We start from the raw sequence: 23,031 nt of genomic DNA on the forward strand, positions 1-23,031 counted from the left end.
TTTGTATGATTTAATTTCTTATGCGAGTCGCTGCATTTGTTGATATGTTGCTTGTTGAGTGGTTGAGTTATTCTATTGCGATCGTTGCATTCATATTTATCGCTATAAATATCAATTTCCAATTGTCATCTCTAATATAAGTTTATAATCTCATCCATATTTATCTTAACCATTATTGTGATGGAGAGGCAATAAATGTGTTTCTGTAGCGTGGAATCCGAGATAAATGTGTTACGATTCGTGCTCAGGTGGTTGAGAAGGTGCGGGAAGTGGAAACCACCATCAACGACGCTCGAATTGAATAAATTCAAATCTGGGATTGTCCCCACTTATTTTCAATCTAGTTGTGTTTTCAAGTACTGTTTTTTTAAGTTGTTGTAGTTTCAAGCTTGAAGTTGTATTCGAGATAACAAAAAATTTCTACATAATAATCTCACTTAACTATTTTATATTTACTACTTTCTATTCATTTTATAACAGAAAACAAAAATGGAGTATAGTAATCTATACTACGTCAATCTATAAAATTGTAATTTCAAATTTAGTATGCTCATTTTATAAAAAAATATATTTTGCCAATTTACTGTATTATTTCTAACTTTTTTCTTACTTTCTTACCATTTTCGGGTGGCTAAAAATCATTTATCTAATTTTTTTTCTTAAATTCAATTTTTTTAGTCAAAGTAGTCTAGAAATATTACTATATGAAGTTATAAAATTTAAATTTTGGAGTAAATAATTATATTTTCAAAAAAATTAAAAATCACTCTTCGTTACACTAGTTCACAATTCTTTCCAAGGTACCATGTTCGGGTACATATAAATATAGTTTCTTTAATTTTTTTTCCCTGATTTTTTTTAATCAAATAAAAGTAGTGTACTTTTACTACAATATTAAGCAAAAAAAATTAAAATTATAAGAATATATTATGATTTCTAATGCTCCCAAAAACCTTGTTGAATGTTATTAATCGGCCAACGGAGAAAGAAACAAAAAGGAAAAAAAACAAATAAAGACTACGCCTCTTCAAGTGGCATAGTTTGGTCCGGCGCCACTTCAAATGGCGAAGTGGCCTATATTTGTAAATTTATGGTGGGCTAGTTTCTCAAAACTTGTGTTCAACTGGTCCAGAAATCAAACGGAGCCCAGATATAATTACCAAAGGTTGGTGGATTATTCACCCACAAAAACAGGGAACCGAACAACTTAACACAAGTCATCACAAGTTTTAAATGTACAGATTTGTTTGTTTCTGTTAAGTAGATAAACATTAACAAATCACTCCTAGTCTCCTGCTAACACTCATACACTGATACACCTAGTAAAAGACAATAACAATCACAATTTTTCTTCACAAATTCTTTCCTTAAATGGAGGATAATTTATCAGTACTTTGTATATCTGATAAGTACTGAAGAATCTTAAATGTTGGTTTGTTTGCATATGTGTGTGTTACTTATTCTTTTTAAGTCGTTGTACTAATCTTGTTTATCTTATTTTTTCATGTAGATTGTTACAGACATTTCTTGCTTAAATTAAGGCCTGTTGTATTCTTGATTCATCATCTCTTCAGGTACTCTTATAATTCTCTATAAATGTGAAGGAATGGGTTTTTTTCTGGTGCTAAATTCAGTTCTTTACTATATATTTTTGCATAAATATAGTTTGTGCGAGAATGTGAACAGTTTGATTAAAATCTTTTGTGTTCGATCAAGAACGCATTTGATTTGTTTTGATAGTTTTGATAATGTGTTTTATCTATGTGCTCTGTAGTTGGTTCTTCTTTACTACAGTAATTTATCGAGTCTATATTGGTCTATCGTTAGTTGTTCTTAAGTACAATAATGTCTTTTTGGAGCGCATATGTTGGTCTACAGTAATGTCTTTTTAGTTGGTCTATTGCATGTGTTTTCCGTAATATTGTTTATGGTCTGTTTGTTCTAAACCAAGCACACCCATTATGTCCCACTACATCTGGGGAGAGTGAGTATGAATTGAGATGTACGCCGATCTTACTCCTATGCCGAGAAGTATAACTACAAAGGGAAAAGCTTGTCGAAAACTAGTAGTTACACACACTAGGGTCTAGAAACTGTACAACTCTAAACCAAGTTGCGAAGATTCCACTCTTTCTGTCCCTTCCTATCATATGAGGCCCCATTGCCCTATCCTAATCTTAGATTGTGACTTTAGATGACAGATACTAATGAACAAGATTGCCTGGGTTGTGATTCTACTCTATGGGTACCCAAAAATGTAGGAGTTATTAAATTATTTATTTTTTCCTCCCTTGGATAAATTTTCATTGTTCTGTAGTAAAATATTACTTTGATATAGATCTCTTTTCGATTCAAAACTCTGATTTCAAAAATCGTGTTAACTCTTCTCTGATGATTGGTTATTGTATGTTACCGTTACTCCTTAAATCTGTGTGTGCTCTGTTTTGTAATAAGTTCTTGTTCTATGCCAAATATAACGCAGAAGTCTTTTGCATACACTGAGCGCATGGCTGAATTTAGTTTGTTTAATTTTGGTACAGTGTTTAATTTAGTCCAATCAGATTTAAATTTACCTAAACCGTTATTCTAAAAGTATACTTTGATTTATATGGTGGGATATCGGAGGTTTACCCTTGGGGCACTGCAATAAATCAAATTTTTAGTAGGTTCTTAGTCACTCACTCACTTGTCTTCATTACTGAAATTGGGGCCAGTCAACAATGTTGGCTTGATTTGTTAAACTTTGCGCAACACATGTTGGCCCATAAAACCAAAAGTCATCTATGCATATGTTATCTTAGACTTGCTTAGGCTTCTTTAGCTGCATCAAAATCCAAATGATGATGCAAGCTTTGCAAAATGTAAGGTGGGCATTTTCTATGTAAAGAACAAGGCTAAAGGTGTTGGCGTTAACAATTAAATTTATTATATAAATATATAGTTAGAATGAGGGCTGGTATGAGGCATCTACTGTCCATTTAGCAAGTTTTAAGTAGTCAGCAGCAAGATTGGTTAAACACTGAGTTAGTGTTGTATGTTCTTAAACTTCATATTAAATTTCTTTAAAATTTTCTCTGGTTTTTATAACTTAAAAATTTTTAAATTTGTGTTTCTATCTGCATTTAATCCACTTAGTTTTTTTCTATCTGACGATTTTGTGCAAACTAATTGATACCTTGTTTTTTTATTATTTTTTCTTATCTGTGTGCATTTCCTTCAACATTATGACTGTAATTTAATTTTTTTTACCTATTTCCACTGCTGATTGCGTAATTTCATCAAGCAGCTATCCACGATGGAGGATGGTGTACGTTCTGACAATCGGTCGGAAGGACCAGAGGCAAAAGGCATGAGCAAAAGCATGAAAAGGTATCTGCTTGTGTTCAACTGCTTGATACTAAGTATAGGCAACTGTATCGCTCCCCTTACGAACAGGCTGTATTCTGTCAAAGGCGGAAAGAGAATTTGGTTGATGTGCGCTTTAGAAACAGCTGGTTTTCCATTTCTTGCGATTCCAATTATAATTTCTTATATATATCGGAGAAGGAAGGGAGGCCCGAAAACTAAATTTTGTTCGATCTCAGGAGTCCTCATCCTCCTCTGTATAGTCATAGGAATTCTCATCGGTGCGGATGATTACATGGACTCTGCCGGTGTTTCTCGTCTTCCTGTCTCCACTTATTCTCTTGTACTAGCCAGCCAACTAGGGTTCACCGCTTTTTTTGCCTGGATTCTTGTTAAGCAGAAGTTCACTTTCTTACACTTCAATGCTATATTATTGTTGACTGCTGGGTCTGTAGTCCTTGCATTTCATACAGGCTCTGATCTTCCTGCCAAGGAATCCAAAGCGGATTATATATTAGGATTTTTAATGACGCTTGGAGCTGCATTGTTGTATGGATTTGTCCTTCCAATAATAGAGCTCTTGTACAAGAAAGCTAAACAAAGCATTACTTATTCCCTTGTCATGGAGATGCAATTTTTTATGGCCCTTTCTGCTACTGCCTTTTGCTTCGTCGGGATGTATATTAATAAGGATTTTTCGGTTAGTATCTCTACTGGGTCCTTCTCCATCGGTTTATATTTTAGTAAATATCGAGATACTTTTATTTTCTGCTTTGGTTTTATCTTGAAAACAATGATAAATAAAAAGAAGCCCTACTAGTTGTGCATAATATTTACCATAATGTATATTTCTTGTGTTGAAGAGACAAAAATTGTAATAGAAGTATGAAAGTTTTTCTTCTCAGAAATTTATTTAATCTTTTTATGAATCTGTTTTATAGCATTGATTAAATCAAAAAAAATCAAAGGAAGACTCTTAAAAGAGTACTCCACAAGGAGTGGACCTCTTTATCTTTTTTAAAGTTTGAAGTTTGAAGGACATAGATCCGCTTCATTGAGTTGTTCCTCGAAATCCATTGATTACACCCGTATTGATGAGAACTGTGATTGATGTGTTGTTGAAAACCTGTTGTCCATCTTGTACAATGGGAGGAAGAGATATAGTGTAGGGTGGATAAGTCTACTTCCAAACAAATATTACCAGTCTCATTCTGTCCCTTAAAATATATATTGCTAATTATAACTACTCATGCAGGCGGTTCCCAGAGAGGCGGAGAAATTTGAGCTGGGCAAAGCGATGTATTATTTGGTACTAATGGCAGATGCATTTCTATGGCAACTATTTTTCTTGGGGGCAGTTGGAGTCATTTTCTGTCACAGTTCATTACTATCTGGCATACTAATATCAGCTCTGTTACCTCTTTCGGAGGTTTTGGCCGTTTTTATCTTTAATGAGGAATTTACACCTGAAAAGGGAATGTCTCTTTTTCTTGCTTGCTGGGGCTCCTTGTCTTACTTTTATGAAGAATATCAGTCAGAAAAGAAAAAGAAGCGCGCTGCAGAAAATGAACATAAATCCATCGAAGTACCTGGAGATATAAATCAAGAAAAGTCTGTCGCTGAAGTTAATGATCAAGCCTCAGAAATCCCTTGAAAATTCAGTATTGCAACATTAAAACTAGGTATCGAAAATAAGCTAGCCTGTAAGCTGACTGTCTAAGTGTTGCGGACGGGTTTTTATTTGTCATAGTCTCTTAGATTCATATTCGAGTTGATACGTGAAAGAAAACAGCTAGACTGATGAAGACACTTTATTGGGATCACAGTGTAATCAAAATATGTTATTCTTATTGAAAAATCTTATTCTAGTTTAAAAACATTCTAAACCTGCATTGTATATTTGTATGGTGTTTTAGCGCCATGCTAAGAGCTACACATGAGTTACAAATTGCACTTGAGACTTGACAATCAGGATCCTGTCCTGTGTATGCGTACACACACTACCCCTCTCTTTCCTACTGAAACAACAATCGCGTATAAAGGGGAGAATAGAGATCACGATTTCTGCCAGCTGTTCATGTTTATATCGGTTCATTTCAACGTAGTAATAGAATACCGAATACTAGTACATTTTATATTTTAAAATTCAATTTCCTTTGGGAATTGGGATACCTTCCCGATTTGAAATATATCGATTCAAAGATTTTTTTTTTTTTATAATTAATTGAAGTTTTTTACTTGTTTCAAAAAAATAAAAGAATTATTTGAGATTATGAAAATATGCAATAATAGACATATTTACGAATAGGATGACACTCAAAAGAGAATGAGAGTTTCTCCAATCTCTTTCGCCATGTTTGTTTAATGGTATTAAGTAGGGGATAGGATTATAGTCCTTTAAATTTTCCAATCCCATGTTTGTTTTATAAAAAATTAGTGAAGGGTTATCAAAGGATTATAATCCTTTAAATTATCTTATCCCATGTTTGTTTTGTTGGAGTAGAGGATAGGATTATAATCCCATCTAATGCTTGGTGGGAGAAGGTATTGTTTTATCCCCTCCTACAAGTCATTTTTTAAGAGATTATAATCCCCTCATTGTTATCCCATATGAAACAAACATAGGATTGAAAATTTAAAGGACTATATTCCAATCTCAAGTACTATCCCACAAAACAAACATATGATAAAATTTTAAAAGATTATATTTCAATCCTATACTTAATCCTTTCAAACAAACTTAGGATAGAATTATTTAATCCGTAGGACTAATTTTGATAGAATTAGTTATCCCCGGATTATTATCCCGGGATTATAATCCCATGAAACAAACATGACCTTTGAGATTTAGATAATGGTTGTTCATTCATAGGTTTCTCAACCCAATCAAATATGACTAATATACCCCCGTCCCCTCTTTTCGACCGATCAAGTCAATTAAAAATCCGATATTTAGTTGAGTTAAAATATTTTAAACTAATTTAAATTGGTTGGACTTGACTTGTAAGTTTGAGTTTTACGTTTTTTTTTCTGCCAACCCAAAACCAATACGATTTAACAAATTTGTTCGATAATTTTAACATATATCAACATATTGTGTACAAATTTATATTATACACTATGTACGTACGGTTACATTTCGTGTATGCATATAAACCTACGCTATAATTTACATTACTGGAATTATAATGCTAATCAAAATAACATATATTAGCACTAAAATTATAAGTTTTACGATTTTTGAAAGGTCCGATATTGTATATTATTAAAAACCTTTTATAAAATTATTTAATTCATTCAAAATAATCCAACCGAACACAAATTGATGTACGAATAATACGTTTGGGTAAAAAAAATTAACCAATTTAATTAAATTATAAAAATACCTAAAACTCAACCGATCGAATCCACGAGCACCCTTAACTTACCCCACTATTAGTTACATATCCCGATAGGGATGACAATCGGGTCAGATCGGATCGGGTATTGTAGAATCCATATCCAAACCCGAAAATTTTATCCATACCCGAACCCGACCCGAACCCGAAAATGAATAATCGAACCCGATCCATCGGATTTCGGATCGGATTCGGGTATACTCGAAACCCGAAATTTTTTTGAATTGGATATTCATACCCGAAACCCGAACCCGAAATCTGAAAACTTGTATAATTATTGATTTTGCAAGTGCTTGGGATCGAACACGCGACTTGAAGAGAAAGAGTTTTAACGTGTCATATTCAACCACTCCACCGGATCATTAATTGTGTTTTTATATATATAGCTAATATTTGAAAAATCAACTCAATTGATACCCAAAGTTTTAAATTTATTACTAAAAGATGTTTTGTTAACCTGATAAACCTTATCACCTATTTAAATGATTGAATAATTATATTTCATTAAACTTTATAATTAATTAATTTTTAACATAAATATAAAAATATATGTTCAAAATTATATAATAATACATATAATGTAATATTACAATATATATATTATAATATTATAATGTGTAATATATAAAATTCTAATATTATATATATATGTTAGGTCCCAATGTGTTTGTAGAAGGGGGGGTTGAATACAAACAATACCGAATAATTGAATTTAATGCAGAATAAAAAATTGAAACAAAATTCAAGTCCATTGTTGGATTTTTAATCGCAGCGGGGCATGGCAAAACACTTTCGCACATATAAAATCCAAATAAAAGCATATAAATCGTGGTAAAAACATAGGGATCGAATCTAACCTTTAAAATAATTCGGAGACAACGATCAGAGATCCTTAGCAGTTGATCCTCAAGTGTGAAGCAATCCACCGGTATCCACCAAGAAAACGATGTTAAGGAGGAGGAGGAGGTGGAGAGAATTGGGTTTTCCAAACTTTTTGGGTTTATATTATTAAACTTGAAAGGTGTTACAATAACGGTATCGATTACAAGGTATTAATCTCAAATTAATTATCACAAATCTAGAATAAATTCGACATGAACTTTTTCTATTTTTGCAATAAAAAGAATCAAATGCTAAACGCAATTTGAGATTAAGTTCTAGGGATTTTGATCCGCTAGATAGTTACACAAGAATAAGAGAATGATTTCTAGTGGTTTGGATTTAACTTTAAAACTAGAAATTGTGATCTTGAATTTAGAAGATGAAAATGAAATATTGTGCGGCTTCTGCTTCTGTTCTTGAGTGTGTTTTTTTTGGATGATTAATGACTTCTGCTGTTTTTCTTCTTTTATTATTCATTCAACAGACCTTCTTGAACTGGCAAAACAATCTGTTAATTGGCATGACAATCGGCAAGACAATCCATTGAGCTAGCAAGACAATCTGTTGAACCGCCATGACTTTCGGTGAGACAATTGAATGAACCAACAAGACTATCAAAATGAACTGGAAAGACAATCCTCTTCCCAGTATAACTTTCGGTGAGACTATTGAAAATGGCCTGGCATGACAATCGGTATGACAATCCAGATTGTCATGCCAGTTCAATCTCAATTGTCTTACTGAGTTAAAACTGATTTTAATCCAATTATAATTCTAAAAATTCTTAATATTAATTCAGAATTAATTAATCAATTAATTCAATTAATCAATAAATTAATCTTTACAGATTTAATTTATTTTCTTAATTAAATTATGTGACTTAATTAATTAATAGAGAATTAATACTACTCTTGAACATCAACCATTCTTCTGAAAATCTTCTGAAAATTATGAATCAATTCCACCACTTCAATGTTGACACTCGATGTATTGTCTGGTTCATGAGTGACTAACTTCAGTGACGTTTCTTCATATCTTGACTTTGATACTTGATTTTCTTCAGATTAAATCCCTGTAATTATCTGATACCCTGACGAGGTCTCTGTCACTTGATTAAATCCACAATCTTGATTTATATCACTGAGGCTTGACCAATTTCTTGAACTTCTTCCAGTGAAGTTGATAAGTGGCATTTTATACCACTTAGAACGTCTTAAAATGGCTTAAATTGGTGTCTTGAAATCAAGTATTTTGTGTATTTGATGCGTTTTTCTAGTGTTTATGCATTTCAGGGTATTAGTTGCATTTCGGAGGAGGAATCATCAAGAATAAGCCTTGGCATGTGTTCACCATTGCGAGAGGAAAAGAACGGGCAGATTACGGCGAAGAAACGGAGCAAACCTGGATTTTTTCCAGTAGGGTCCTGCGCGCCCGCGCAGCAATGCTGAGCGGCCGCGCAGCAGCCTTGCGCGCCCGCACAGAAATGCTGAGCGGCCGCGCAGGGTCGGGGAAAAAGCTGAATTATTTTAGACTTCTACTTCTGTTTGGCTTCCAGCTTCTATGTAATCTGAGTTTTATGGGACTATTATATAAGTAGATTTGAGACGTTTTCATAGAGAAAATGAAGGAGATTATGTTTTAGATTGTGTTTGGCGCAAGAAGCGAAGGAGATAAGGAAGAAGACCGATTTAGCACACCGCAACGAAGAGGAAGCATATATTCTTGTGATTCTTGTTTCGTTGTAACGTTGGATGCTAGTTTTCTTGCTTTGACTTATTTACTCTTGTGACGTACTCTGTTTTAATATAATTAGTTTAGTTATTATTTTTTGTGTTGTTTATCATGATTTCATATGAACCCATGATGGCGATAAGTTCTATTATGGGCTAATCGTGATCATGGGGTTGCAACGGATTTATTATGAAATTCTTTAGTTAATTGTTTTATTACTTTAGTGTGTGATGATTGCATGATATCTAGTATTGGTTGTGCGTATTCGTCTTATGTGCGTCGCGAACATATAAGATAGGGTGTTAATCTCTTGTGAAGCGACGGTGGATCTTGAGATTTAGAACTTGCCATGCTAGCATAGGTTCATGTACGTTGTGCATGATTAGTGGGTAACTCTTACAGTTTTATTTGCCCTATGTAATCAAAAGGGATAACTTGTGCTTAAATCGTTGTGTTGTCAATTTCTGTAGACATATAGGAACTCAACATGATTGATGACTATTCAACTTCTATCTTAATTGTGGATGTTTGGTAGAATGGTATTAGTACAATGAAAGTTGGCTTTTATCAGTTTCGTGTTATTCGATTAATATCATCACTGTCACATGCTAAAGGTAATAACAATGGCTATAGAAGGAAGTAATAATGAAGTTGTGATCTCATGAGTGTTTTATTATTGATAAATTGAAGTGTTAGTTAAGTGGTTAATTAAGTAGTTAATTATAGTTAATATTTAATCAACAATTTTAAGTGTTATCTTAACATTGAGAAGTAATCATACATTGGTGAGTGAGTTTAATTAGACAATAACTTAGTCTGAGTCTCTGAGGGAACGAACTAGAAAGTATTCTATATTACTTACGAACGCGTATACTTGCGTGAATATTAGTGCGTGATTTCGCCCTAACAAGTTTTTGGCACCGCTGCCGGGGACTCGGCGTATTTGTTTAGTTTATGTACTTACCATCATTGGTCATTAGGACTCAATGATTAGGACGTAGTAGTTAATTACTCTTTTCGGTTGTGTTTCAGGTACTTTAGCAAGCGTTTATGCAAACTCGTTCTCGTGCTCGCAAGAGGACCTTAGATACAGCTGAGGAGAAAGACGAAGTTCTTGATACTCCGGAGAAGTTAGATTTTGAGGATTCGGATTCAGGAACTGAGCAGAAAGAACCAGTAAACATGGGAGATCGTATTGTTCAAGCTGATCCAGCTCTTATGGATTTTTCTCGGCCTAAAATTGATGACATTCAGTCAAGCATCCTTCATCCGGCTATTCAAGCTAACACCTTTGAAATCAAGCCGGGCACTATTCAGATGGTGCAGAATTCTGTTTCTTTTGGAGGAGCGGCAACTGAAGACCCCAACATGCATATAAGGAATTTTGTCGAGATCTGCAACACTTTTAAGTATAATGGCGTGACTGATGAGGCTATCAAGTTGAGGCTTTTCCCATTCTCACTGAGGGATAAGGCTAAAGACTGGTTACATTCTGAACCAGCTGGGTCCATCACTATGTGGCAAGATCTTGCGCAAAAGTTTCTGGTGAAGTTTTATCCAATGGCAAAGACTGCTGCTATGAGGAGTGCTCTTACTCAGTTTGCGCAGCAACCTACAGAATCTATGTGCGAGGCTTGGGAACGCTACAAGGAAATGTTGAGAAAATGTCCACATCATGGAATGCCGGATTGGATGGTAATCACTGGTTTTTATAATGGTTTGGGGGCCCAATCTCGGCCCATGCTCGATGCAGCAGCTGGAGGCGCCTTATGGGCTAAAAGCTATACTGAGGCGTATAATCTTATCGAGACGATGGCTGCAAATGAGCATCAAAACCCAACTCAGAGGATGACGTCAGGCAAGGTAGCAGGTATTCTGGAAGTTGATGCAGCCACCGCTATTGCAGCCCAGCTCCAAGCGCTATCAATGAAGGTTGATTCTTTGGCTACGTATGGAGTTAATCAAATAGCTATGGTTTGTGAGCTTTGTGCAGGTTCTCATGCTACGGATCAGTGTTCTCTTGTCAACGAATCTGTTCAGTATGTGAATAATTATCAGTGACAACAGCAGCCTGTGCCAGCGACCTATCATCCTAACAACAGAAATCATCCAAATTTCAGCTGGGGGAATAATCAGAATGCTATTCAGCCAACATATCAGCAAGGAGTAAGTAAACAGTTTAACCCACCTGGATTCTAGCAACCACAGCAGTATGCTACAAGGCAATCATATCCTCAACAGGGAAGTGCAGCTGCACCTACTAGTGCTGATTTTGAGGAACTTAAGCTGTTGTGCAAGAGTCAGGCGGTTTCTATCAAGACCTTGGAAAATCAAATCGGTCAATTAGCCAATGCAGTGCTCAATCGTTAACCTGGCACTCTTCCCAGTGACACGGAAGTACCAGGCAGGAAGGAAGCTAAAGAGCAAGTCAAGGCTATTACCTTAAGGTCTGGAAAAGTAGTTGATGTTGAAAAGGCAAAAGAAGTCGAAGCTGAAGTTAGAGATGAAGAATCTAAGCAAAAGGAGAAAGTGGCGGAACCAAAGAAGACTACTGTTGAACACACTCTGCCTGAGGCTAATACAGGGGAGAAATAGCTCTATCCTCCACCACCTTTTCCTAAGAGATTGCAGCAACAAAAGCTGGATAGACAGTTCGGGAAGTTTCTGGAGGTGTTCAAGAAACTTCACATCAATATACCTTTCACTGAGGCGCCGGAACAAATTCCTAGTTATGCGAAGTTTATGAAGACTATTCTTTCAAGGAAGGTGAAACTGGATGACCTTGAAACCGTTGCTCTCACGGAAGAATGCAGCGCTGTTCTGCAGCAAAAGTTACCACCAAAACTGAAAGATCCAGGAAGCTTCACCATTCCTTGCACCATTGGCAATCTAACTTTTGACAAGTGCCTTTGTGATTTGGGAGCAAGCATTAATCTGATGCCCTTGTCGATCTTTAAAAAGCTGGATCTGCCTGATCCAAAACCCACATACATGTCGCTACAATTGGCGGACCGTTCCATTACTTACCCAAGGGGCATAGTTGAGGATGTGCTCGTCAAGGTGGATAAGCTCTTCTTTCCTGCAGATTTTGTTATTCTGGATTTTGAGGAAGATAAGAAGATTCCCATAATCTTGGGGAGGCCTTTCTTGGCTACTGGCCGTACCTTGATAGATGTGCAAAAAGGGGAACTTACTATGCGGGTCCAAGATCAGGATGTGACCTTCAACATATTCAAGGCAATGAAATTCCCTACAGAAGATGAGGAGTGTTTAAAAGTGGATGTGATTGATTCCGCAGTTACTTCGGAACTCGATCACATGCTAATGTCTGATACATTGGAAAAGGCCTTAGTGGGGGATTTTGACAGCGATGATGAAGATAGCAACGAGCAATTACAATATCTGAACGCTTCTCCCTGGAAGCGAAAGCTGGACATACCATTTGAATCTCTTGGTACTTCTGACCTCAAGAACGCTGAAGGGAAGCTCAAACCATCAATAGAGGAAGCACATACCTTAGAGCTCAAACCATTACCTGAACACTTGAGGTATGCTTTTTTAGGTGATTCATCTACGTTACCTGTTATTATTTCAGCTGACCTTTCAGGTAGTGAGGAAGACAAGCTCTTAAGGATTTTGAGAGAATTCAAATCGGCTATAGGATGGACCATAGCAGACATCAAGGGGATAAGTCCTTCATATTGTATGCATAAAATTCTTCTAGAGGAAGGTAGTAATCCAACTGTGGAACAACAACGAAGACTGAATCCCATCATGAAGGAGGTGGTGAAGAAAGAAATTCTGAAATGGCTAAATGCAAGCATCATTTATCCTATTTCTGACAGCTCGTGGGTGAGCCCCGTGCAATGTGTACCTAAGAAAGGAGGTATCACTGTGGTCGCAAATGAAAAGAATGAGCTCATCCCTACTCAAACAGTTACAGGATGGAGAGTATGCATGGATTATAGAAAATTGAACAAAGCCACAAGGAAGGATCACTTCCCTCTCCCATTCATTGATCAAATGCTTGACAGATTGGCGGGACATGAGTATTTTTGTCTTCTGGATGGTTATTCCGGGTATAATCAGATTTGTATTGCACCAGAGGATCAGGAAAAGACTACCTTCACTTGTCCATTTGGCACATTTGCTTTTCGTAGAGTTTCATTTGGGTTATGTGGCGCCCCGGCCACCTTTCAGAGATGTATGATGGCTATATTCTCTGACATGATTGGAAATAACGTTGAAGTGTTCATGGATGACTTCTCCGTCTTTGGACACTCATATGATGAATGTTTGAATAATCTGCGTGCCGTACTCAAAAGATGCGTGGAAACTAATTTGGTGCTTAATTGGGAGAAATGTCATTGTATGGTGCGTGAAGGCATTATCCTTGGGCATAAGGTCTCTAGCAAAGGTCTGGAGGTGGACAAGGCCAAGGTGGGAGTCATTGAAAATCTTCCCCCACCCAATTCTGTGAAAGGAATCCGTAGTTTTCTCGGTCATGCGGGTTTTTATCGGCGATTCATCAAGGACTTTTCAAAGATATCTAAGCCGTTGTGCAATTTACTTGAGAAAGATGTGCCTTTTAAATTTGATGATGAATGTTTGGCAGCATTCGAGACTCTCAAGGAGAGTTTGATCACGGCACCAGTTATTACAGCACCAGATTGGACAGAACCGTTTGAGATGATGTGTGATGCGAGTGACTATGCGGTAGGTGCAGTTCTGGGACAGCGCAAGAAAAATCTCTTCCATGTGGTCTACTATGCGAGTAAGACTTTAAATGGGGCCCAATTGAACTACACCACTACTGAGATGGAGCTTTTGGCTATAGTCTTTGGCTTTGAGAAATTTCGATCTTATCTGCTTGGTACGAAAGTAACAGTATTCACTGATCATGCAGCTATTCGCTATCTGGTTTCTAAGAAGGATTCGAAGCCGAGACTCATTTGTTGGGTGCTTTTACTTCAAGAATTTGAGTTAGAGATCAAAGATAGAAAAGGTACTGAGAATCAAGTAGCTGACCATCTCTCTAGGTTGGAGAATCCCGATTCTACTTCACAAGATAGGACGTTAATCAATGAATCTTTTCCGGATGAGCAGTTGTTTGCAATTCAGGAGGAAGAACCATGGTTTGCAGATATTGTAAACTATCTTGTCAGCAATATAATGCCGCTTAATTTGACATCCGCTCAAAAGAAGAAGTTTCTGCATGAGGTGAAGTGGTATATGTGGGATGAACCATATTTGTTTAGACAGGGAGCTGACCAGATCATCAGGAGATGTATCCCGTTCTGTGAGACGGAGGGGATATTACGAGACTGCCATTCCACGGTTTATGGTGGACACTATAGAGGTGAAAAGACGGCAGCTCGTATTCTGCAAGCAGGTTTTTTCTGGCCTACTTTGTTCAAGGATGCTCATCAGTTTGTTTTAAGGTGTGATGGTTGCCAAAGAGTGGGAAATTTGTCAAGGAAGGATGAGATGCCATTAAATGTGATGCTTGAAGTCGAGGTCTTTGATGTGTGGGGAATCGATTTCATGGGGCCTTTTATCTCGTCTTGCAATAATCAGTACATCTTGCTGGCAGTCGATTATGTCTCAAAATGGGTCGAAGTTAAAGCTTTACCGACAAATGATGCAAAGATAGTACTAAATTTTCTTCATAATTAAATTTTCACAAGGTTTGGAACGCCTCGGGTAATCATAAGTGATGAAGGATCGCATTTTTGCAACCGTAAGTTCACTTCTATGATGCAGCGTTATAATGTGAATCATCGAGTAGCTACTGCCTATCATCCGCAAACAAATGGTCAAGCGGAAGTGTCTAACAGAGAGATAAAGCGCATTCTAGAGAAGGTTGTTTGTCCGTCAAGGAAGGATTGGTCTTTAAAGCTCGATGAAGCTGTTTGGGCTTACAGAACAGCATACAAAACTCCACTTGGGATGTCACCATTTCAGTTGGTGTACAGTAAGGGATGTCATCTACCGGCGGAGCTTGAGCATAAGGCCTACTGGGCATTGAAGAAATTGAACCTGGATTTAGATGCAGCTGGTAAGAAAAGAATGCTTCAGCTTAATGAACTTGACGAATTTCGACTGCAAGCGTACGAGAATAACAAAATGTATAAGGAAAAGGTGAAGAGGTGGCACGATAGGAAGCTACATCCTAAGTTATTTGTGCCAGGGCAACTAGTTTTGTTATTCAACTCTCGGCTCCGACTTTTTCCTGGGAAGTTGAAATCAAGGTGGTCTGGACCTTTTATTGTCAAAACTGTGTTTCCACATGGAGTGGTGGAAATTTTTGAGAATGATTTGGACCAAGCATTCAAGGTTAACGGTCAGCGGTTGAAGCACTACTATGGGGACATGGCAAACCGAGAGGTGGTTAGTGCCATTTTGTTGACTACTTGAGAAAGGTACGGAACGTCAAGCTAATGACGAAAAAGAAGCGCTGCGTGGGAGGCAACCCATGAATTATTGTTACAGGAACCCTTAGAAGTTAATAACCTATCCAAAAACACAAAAAAATCAGAAAAAAGGGGCTGAAAAATTTTTTTTCCAGAGACCCTCTGCGCGCCCGCGCAACTATGCTGAGCGGCCGCGCAGCTTGCTGCGCGCCCGCGCAGAAATGCTGAGCAGCCGCGCAGGGGTCGAGTTCCAGAAAATTTTTTACAGTTCAGAGAAATAAAAAACACAAAAACCCATCACAGCCCATAAACCCACGAATTCTTTTCCCATTACCCCATGATTTTATCCCTCAACCCCACTCCTAATCTAATTTAACCTACTCCACACACTATATATACATACACCTATCCTACATATCTTCCACAAACTTCCTACACTTAAACCCTCTCATAAACATCAAAAATCAGTTCTTACACACTTTTATTCACAAATCAATGGCACCCAAGAGAGCACGCACTATTGACAGCAGCAGCACAGTTCCCACTGCTGATTCATCAAGGGGTACTGCTGCAAGGCCTCGGTTAACTGACAGAGCTGCGGAGGAGGAGTACACTAGGCTGTTGGGGAAGCCGATTCTGAAGGAGAGTGGGTTTTTACCATCAGGGAGGGATGGTGAGTTATTGCCCATGATTGCAGAGAAGGGGTGTATAGCTTTTTGTGAGTCACCCGAAGCAGTACCGATGAGTGTTGTTCGCGAGTTCTACGCGAACGCGAAGGCTGAAAAGAATAGGTTTTCTGTAGTTCATGGGCTGACGGTTGATTATCATCCTGCGGCGATTCACCGTGTGATTGGACAGCGAGAGAGGAAGCCCGAGGAGGAGAACTGGAATGAAAAGACTGCTGAGGATTTTGACTTGGATTTGATTTGTGCGACTCTCTGTCGACCGGGCACAGTTTGGAACCGCAGTCCAGCCAATAATGAGTATCGTCACTTTCCGGCGATCGCCATGAACAGGTATGCCCATGCATGGAATGCATTTATATGTGCTAATATTTTGCCTTCTTCACATGCACACGAGGTCACAGTTGAGAGAGCACAGTTGTTGTGGGGAATTCTGAATGAGGAATACTATGTGGACCTTGGTGAGTTTATCTACCAAGGAATTCTGAAGTTTTTGAGGGGAGCAAAGCATATGAACATCCCTTATGCATCCACGGTTACGAAGCTATGCCGAGCAGTAGGAGTGAACTGGCCGGCTCATGAGCAGTTGCAGTTGCCAGCAGCTCCGATAGATTCTGGCACTCTGAATGGGATGCAGAAGTGGACCGGTGGTGAGCCTGAAGAGCATGGGCTGGGTTATCGTCTTCCAGGAGGGCGTCCAGCACGAGGTGCTACTATGGCTAGGCCAGGGCGTGGTGAGGCTGGTTCTTCGAGAGCTCAGGAGGGTGCTGGGATGGGTGATGCCCAGTATAGGAGGCTTTCACGGCGGATGGATGCCATGTATGAGACGCAGAGCAGGTTTGCTCAGGAGCTCACCCTTGCGTTAGGGACTGCTTTTCGAGGCCTTGGAGCTGATATCCAGTGGCCAGTTTTTGGTGAGGACTCTGCATACCCGCCGCCTGATACTCCACCCACTGAGGGTGATGATGATGATGACTCCGAGTAGGTATACCCTGTGTTCCTTTCTACTACCTTCACTGGGGACAGTGAAGATTTTAAGTTTGGGGGTGGTAGTTAAGGAATATTTTGTGTGTGTCATATAGCTGCATATTCATGATAGTTAGTTCATATAGTTGCATAAATTTGGCCATATAGTTTTTTTTATATAGCTTTATTTGTTTGTCATATCATATAGCTCATGCATATACCATGATCCCTTTTGCAATGATTTATCGACTGAATTGTGATATTGATGCGAGTGTAGTGATAGCATTAAAGTGATATTAAGTTGTGTAGGTTGATATGCATGCTGGAAGCACTTGTATTTTCACTAAGTCTTTGAGAATGCTTAAGGGCTAGATTGTTGTTATGATCTGATTATTTTCGAGGATAATCTATTTATTATGCGTAGAATTTGATAATAGGTTCTTAGTGGTAAAGGCATGAAAAAGAAAAAAAATGGAGTAAAAATGGAATTTGTTGCTAGTTGTGGCTAGGCGTCAAATGGCTAGTAGCCGGCTCGCATGTTATGCGAGTAGTCTAGGGTTGAGCAAGATGGAGCGAAACACACTTGCTCAGAAAAGAAAAAAAAAATTGCATAATTGATCAAGAGTGGGCTCTTTGGTATTCGAGTTATTAAGTTCTTAGGGGACTTTGTGCCTAGTGACCTAAGGCTTTTAGAGTCTGGGATCCGCTAACCTAACGCTCGTTACATGGATACCATTGTATAAGTCTTTTGTGGACCTCACTCATTGCACGGTCAAATAAGCATTTGAGTTGTAAATAAAAAGCACAATTCCGTAGTAAGCTCCAGAGTTCTTGTAGTGTTGTATATCACTTTGTGCCTAGAATTTTTATTCTTTGTATAATCGTAGGATTGCCTTGAAGATAGTCTAGTCATAGTAATTGGTCTTGTTCCGAAGCATATCTGTTAAGCATTTGCACACACCACGTTTCTGGCTGTATGTCCGTTTGCATGAGTTTATTGATCTTTAGTTGTCTAACTGCATTCGTTGAGATGTGCTAATTTGGTTGGTTAATTGTAGTAAGGGGGATCGTTGCATTTTCATATAGATTGCATTCATGCATATTTTTATTTGTTTTGAGTCTGTGACGCTTGAGGACAAGCATCGATTTAAGTTTGGGGGTGTGATAAGTGGCATTTTATACCACTTAGAACGTCTTAAAATGGCTTAAATTGGTGTCTTGAAATCAAGTATTTTGTGTATTTGATGCGTTTTTCTAGTGTTTATGCATTTCAGGGTATTAGTTGCATTTCGGAGGAGGAATCATCAAGAATAAGCCTTGGCATGTGTTCACCATTGCGAGAGGAAAAGAACGGGCAGATTACGGCGAAGAAATGGAGCAAACCTGGATTTTTTCCAGTAGGGTCCTGCGCGCCCGCGCAGCAATGTTGAGCGGCCGCGCAGCAGCCTTGCGCGCCCGCGCAGAAATGCTGAGCGGTCGCGCAGGGTCGGGGAAAAAGCTGAATTATTTTAGACTTCTACTTCTGTTTGGCTTCCAACTTCTATGTAATCTGAGTTTTATGGGACTATTATATAAGTAGATTTGAGACGTTTTCATAGAGAAAATGAAGGAGATTATGTTTTAGATTGTGTTTGGCGCAAGAAGCGAAGGAGATAAGGAAGAAGACCGATTTAGCACACCGCAACGAAGAGGAAGCATATATTCTTGTGATTCTTGTTTCGTTGTAACGTTGGATGCTAATTTTCTTGCTTTGACTTATTTACTCTTGTGACGTACTCTGTTTTAATATAATTAGTTTAGTTATTATTTTCTTGTGTTGTTTATCATGATTTCATATGAACCCATGATGGCGATAAGTTCTATTATGGGCTAATCGTGATCATGGGGTTGCAACGGATTTATTATGAAATTCTTTAGTTAATTGTTTAATACTTTAGTGTGTGATGATTGCATGATATCTAGTATTGGTTGTGCGTATTCGTCTTATGTGCGTCGCGAACATATAAGATAGGGTGTTAATCTCTTGTGAAGCGACGGTGGATCTTGAGATTTAGAACTTGCCATGCTAGCATAGGTTCATGTACGTTGTGCATGATTAATGGGTAACTCTAACAGTTTTATTTGCCCTATGTAATCAAAAGGGATAACTTGTGCTTAAATCATTGTGTTGTCAATTTCTGTAGACATATAGGAACTCAACATGATTGATGACTATTCAACTTCTATCTTAATTGTGGATGCTTGGTAGAATGGTATTAGTACAATGAAAGTTGGCTTTTATCAGTTTCGTGTTATTCGATTAATATCATCACTGTCACATGCTAAAGGTAATAACAATGGCTATAGAAGGAAGTAATAATGAAGTTGTGATCTCATGAGTGTTTTATTATTGATAAATTGAAGTGTTAGTTAAGTGGTTAATTAAGTAGTTAATTATAGTTAATATTTAATCAACAATTTTAAGTGTTATCTTAACATTGAGAAGTAATCATACATTGGTGAGTGAGTTTAATTAGACAATAACTTAGTCTGAGTCTCTGAGGGAACGAACTAGAAAGTATTCTATATTACTTGCGAACGCGTATACTTGCGTGAATATTAGTGCGTGATTTCGCCCTAACAGAAGTAATTCCATAAGTCTGTAGATGAACCTTGTTTCTGAATCTTTTGACGGATGTTACTTTGTGAGATCTCTTTGACGGTAGATCCACTATTTACTTATTACATTATTATTTGAGTTGAGTTAAATCCTCGAATATACAAATAGGCTATGACATATGCCTTACAATCTCCCCCTATTTGTTTGTTAGACAATAACAACAAATACCTAGAGGATAACTCAACTAACAAATAAGAAAAAGATATAAACAGAAATGCAAAGTAAATAGCAGAAAAGTTCTTGATAACATTTAACATTTTCCAGATTCCAAATAGATGTTCCTCTAGACTGAACATATCTTCAAGTAGATTCATCTTCTTTTATACAACCACATTTCCTGTTGAGAAGCACATATCTCTCTTGTTTCTCCCCTATGAGAATCAACTGCTTAAAAGGGATCACCTTTGTTTACCACCTCTCCCGTACAATAGGATCCGCAGATAAAAATCAATGGTACTCCCCTTTTGGAAAACAGCTTCTCCCTTTACTAGAAAATTACCTTGTGTTTACCACCTCTCCCGTACAATAGGATCCTTAGTTACAAACAACAATGGTGTGGTGTAGTGTACATATGTAGGATCTTTTTCTTCCTTCCTGCTATTTCTCCCCCTTAGTTGAGGAATCCTCCAAACTATTACTTAAGCTTTTATCTCCCCCTTAGAGAAGGAATGTATGCCGTTGTCTGAAGGAGTTCTCATATTTCACTTGGTTGAAAAAGAAATAACAAGTAGTTTCTCTTTCTTCCTCACTGTGAGTGTGTGATTCTGTTTAGTGTACCTCACATGTGTTTCACTCTTCTCTCCACTCGTGTTTACACTCATTCTCACAAGTGTATCACTCCTCTTATAGCTCCAAAATTCAGCTGTACCTACAAGAAAAATCACTTTAGTCATCCTTAAGGAGGTCACGGGTGGTGCAATGGGAGTTCGCAAATCCCCATCCTTGTTAAACTCGTCAGATGAATCTGAGTCATAATCTACAAGTTGCTAGTTTCCCTTTTAGGATTCCAAATTTAAATTCTGGGAAGGTAAACAATGATCCAACGAATTTAGCATAAAGATCAAAGTTCCCTTCAAATGTCTGTGAAGACATTTCCTTGTGACTGATCAGGTAATATCTGAATCATTGTCAACAAGTTGCCGATCTGCACCTATGTCAGATTCACTATCCGCAGATGCATCTAGGGGATTTAAGCCTGGGGAGGTAGACACTGACCATTGACATATGGCTTTTGGATCAGTATCATCTCCTAACACCTGTAAAGGAAATTGGTCCATTAAAGAACCTTGAACAATCGAATCTGACCTTAAAATGGTCGAAACTCTTGTTTCCGTCAACTCATCCTTTGTGTGTGTAACCTTTACTTGTGCATCAAGAATTGTTTATGTTTGAAGTGGTGACACTACATCGGATACCCTGGCCGACAGGCAAATTTCAATAGATGCATCCTGTTGAGAGAATGAATCTAGTAACTGTTTTTGTGCCTTTTCAGCCATTACATCTTTTTGAGAAGATGTATGGGGGCTAGCAGTTATCTCGATTTAAATACTACTCATCTTTGTAGGAGACAGAGCTGTTGGGTTGACTTCAGAACCTTCCTTATGTGGTGCACTAAGGCACTATCTCCCTCTCGCTCATTCACACTTCATTTTAGTAGTAAGAGAGTGTTGGTTGGTTCTGTTTATGTGTTTGTCTTTACAGTCTGGGATAGATGTTGTGGGTTTTCAACCTCATGACTATCAATGAAAGAAAGCCATTGGAGACTGAATATGTATCACAGAACATATGGCAATAAAGGGATAAAATGTACTTAAGATATATAATGAATGAAAATTATACATTTAATATTTTGAGAAAAATGATGTACAATAGTGATTTCAAAAGATTTTAAATGAAATAAGAAATCACTAATGTTGAAAGAAGTTTGAGTTCAATGATAAGATTATCAATATATCACTGCACATATAAAATAATATGTTTGTGTAGTGATAAGAGAGTTATAAATATGACGACTCTACTAGTTCATATTAAACTATAACTTCACTTAGAGTGCCATACCATGTCCTTGACGATTGCTTGAGTAGTACACTAGTTCATACCAACCTGAAGTGAGATTGTGAAGAAGAGATTGCATAGTCCAATAGATCTGCAACTGCAAAGTCCATGAACTGTGGTGCATTCACTTCCTCTTTTGACTCACCAACCAGGAGTACACTTGTACACTGTTGGATTTTTAAACGCAGCGGGGGCATGGCAAAACACTTTTACACATACTAAATCCAAATAAAAGCATATAAATCGTGAATAAAAATTCGAGGGATCGAATCTAATCTTTTAAAATAATTCGGAGACAACGATCAGAGATCCTTAGCAGTTGCTCCTCAAGTGTGAAGCACTCCACCGGTATCCACCAAGAAAACGATGTTAAGGAGGAGGAAGAACGTGGAGAGAATTGGGTTTTCCAAACTTTTTGGGTTTTCGGGTTCGATGTGGGTTAGAATAAAATAGGGTCTATAATAGTATATTTATAGGCAAAATTTTCAGCTGAAATTTTCCCATAAATAATATTATTATTATCCCATTTATTATTCTCATTAATAATTAAAACACCTTTTAATTATTAATCCTTTTTCTAAACACTTTAGAAATAATTCTCTCTCATGATTTAATTTCCAAAAATTAAATCCTTAATTAATAATATTACGAACTTTTCTTAATTAATTTATAATCAATTAAATCTCATTTAATCAATTATTAAATTTGCCAATTAATTATTTATTTCATAAATAAATAATTATTAGCCATTATAATTAATTCCTCCACCATTAAATCATTCTCCTTTTATGGTGTGACCCTGTAGGTTCAATATTAAGCCGGTAGTAGAAATAAATAATAATAAAACTATTTTATCATTATTTATATAAATTCTCTAATTTATTAAATATGATTAATTA

The 23,031-nt window shown here is 37.3% G+C and overlaps 1 protein-coding gene and 1 non-coding gene across 6 annotated transcripts; one reads left to right on the top strand and one right to left on the bottom strand.

Moving 5' to 3' along the window:
- Nucleotides 1–1,282: 1,282 nt before the first annotated feature.
- Nucleotides 1,283–5,278, top strand: LOC141667014 (purine permease 3-like). 5 transcript variants are annotated; one of them, XM_074473322.1, is made up of 4 exons: nt 1,283–1,428; nt 1,511–1,574; nt 3,287–4,045; nt 4,601–5,275. In XM_074473322.1, the coding sequence occupies exons 3-4, from the start codon at nt 3,296–3,298 to the stop codon at nt 4,997–4,999; spliced, it is 1,149 nt and encodes a 382-aa protein (XP_074329423.1). In that variant the 5' UTR covers nt 1,283–1,428; nt 1,511–1,574; nt 3,287–3,295; the 3' UTR covers nt 5,000–5,275. The 5 variants fall into 5 exon arrangements, with proteins under 5 accessions (XP_074329423.1, XP_074329407.1, XP_074329432.1 ...); XM_074473306.1 differs by lacking the exons at nt 1,283–1,428; nt 1,511–1,574 and adding an exon at nt 2,737–2,861 and having other exon boundaries at nt 4,601–5,278; XM_074473331.1 differs by lacking the exons at nt 1,283–1,428; nt 1,511–1,574 and adding an exon at nt 2,753–2,866.
- Nucleotides 5,279–10,931: 5,653 nt separating this feature from the next.
- On the bottom strand, nt 10,932–11,038 carry LOC141679624 (small nucleolar RNA R71). Its single transcript, XR_012558145.1, has one exon. It is a non-coding gene; the product is annotated as a small nucleolar RNA R71 (small nucleolar RNA).
- Between the last annotated feature and the right edge of the window lie 11,993 nt (nt 11,039–23,031).

This window comes from Apium graveolens, chromosome 1 (assembly GCF_009905375.1).
Source record: "Apium graveolens cultivar Ventura chromosome 1, ASM990537v1, whole genome shotgun sequence".
NCBI lineage: Eukaryota > Viridiplantae > Streptophyta > Magnoliopsida > Apiales > Apiaceae > Apium > Apium graveolens.

Coding starts and splice junctions, on each gene's coding strand:
- LOC141667014 (XM_074473306.1), top strand. CDS start 2,838: ATGATGATGCAAGCTTTGCAAAAT. Junction 2,862..3,286: donor TGATGCAAGCTTTGCAAAAT/GTAAGGTGGGCA, acceptor TTCATCAAGCAG/CTATCCACGATGGAGGATGG. Junction 4,046..4,600: donor ATATTAATAAGGATTTTTCG/GTTAGTATCTCT, acceptor CTACTCATGCAG/GCGGTTCCCAGAGAGGCGGA.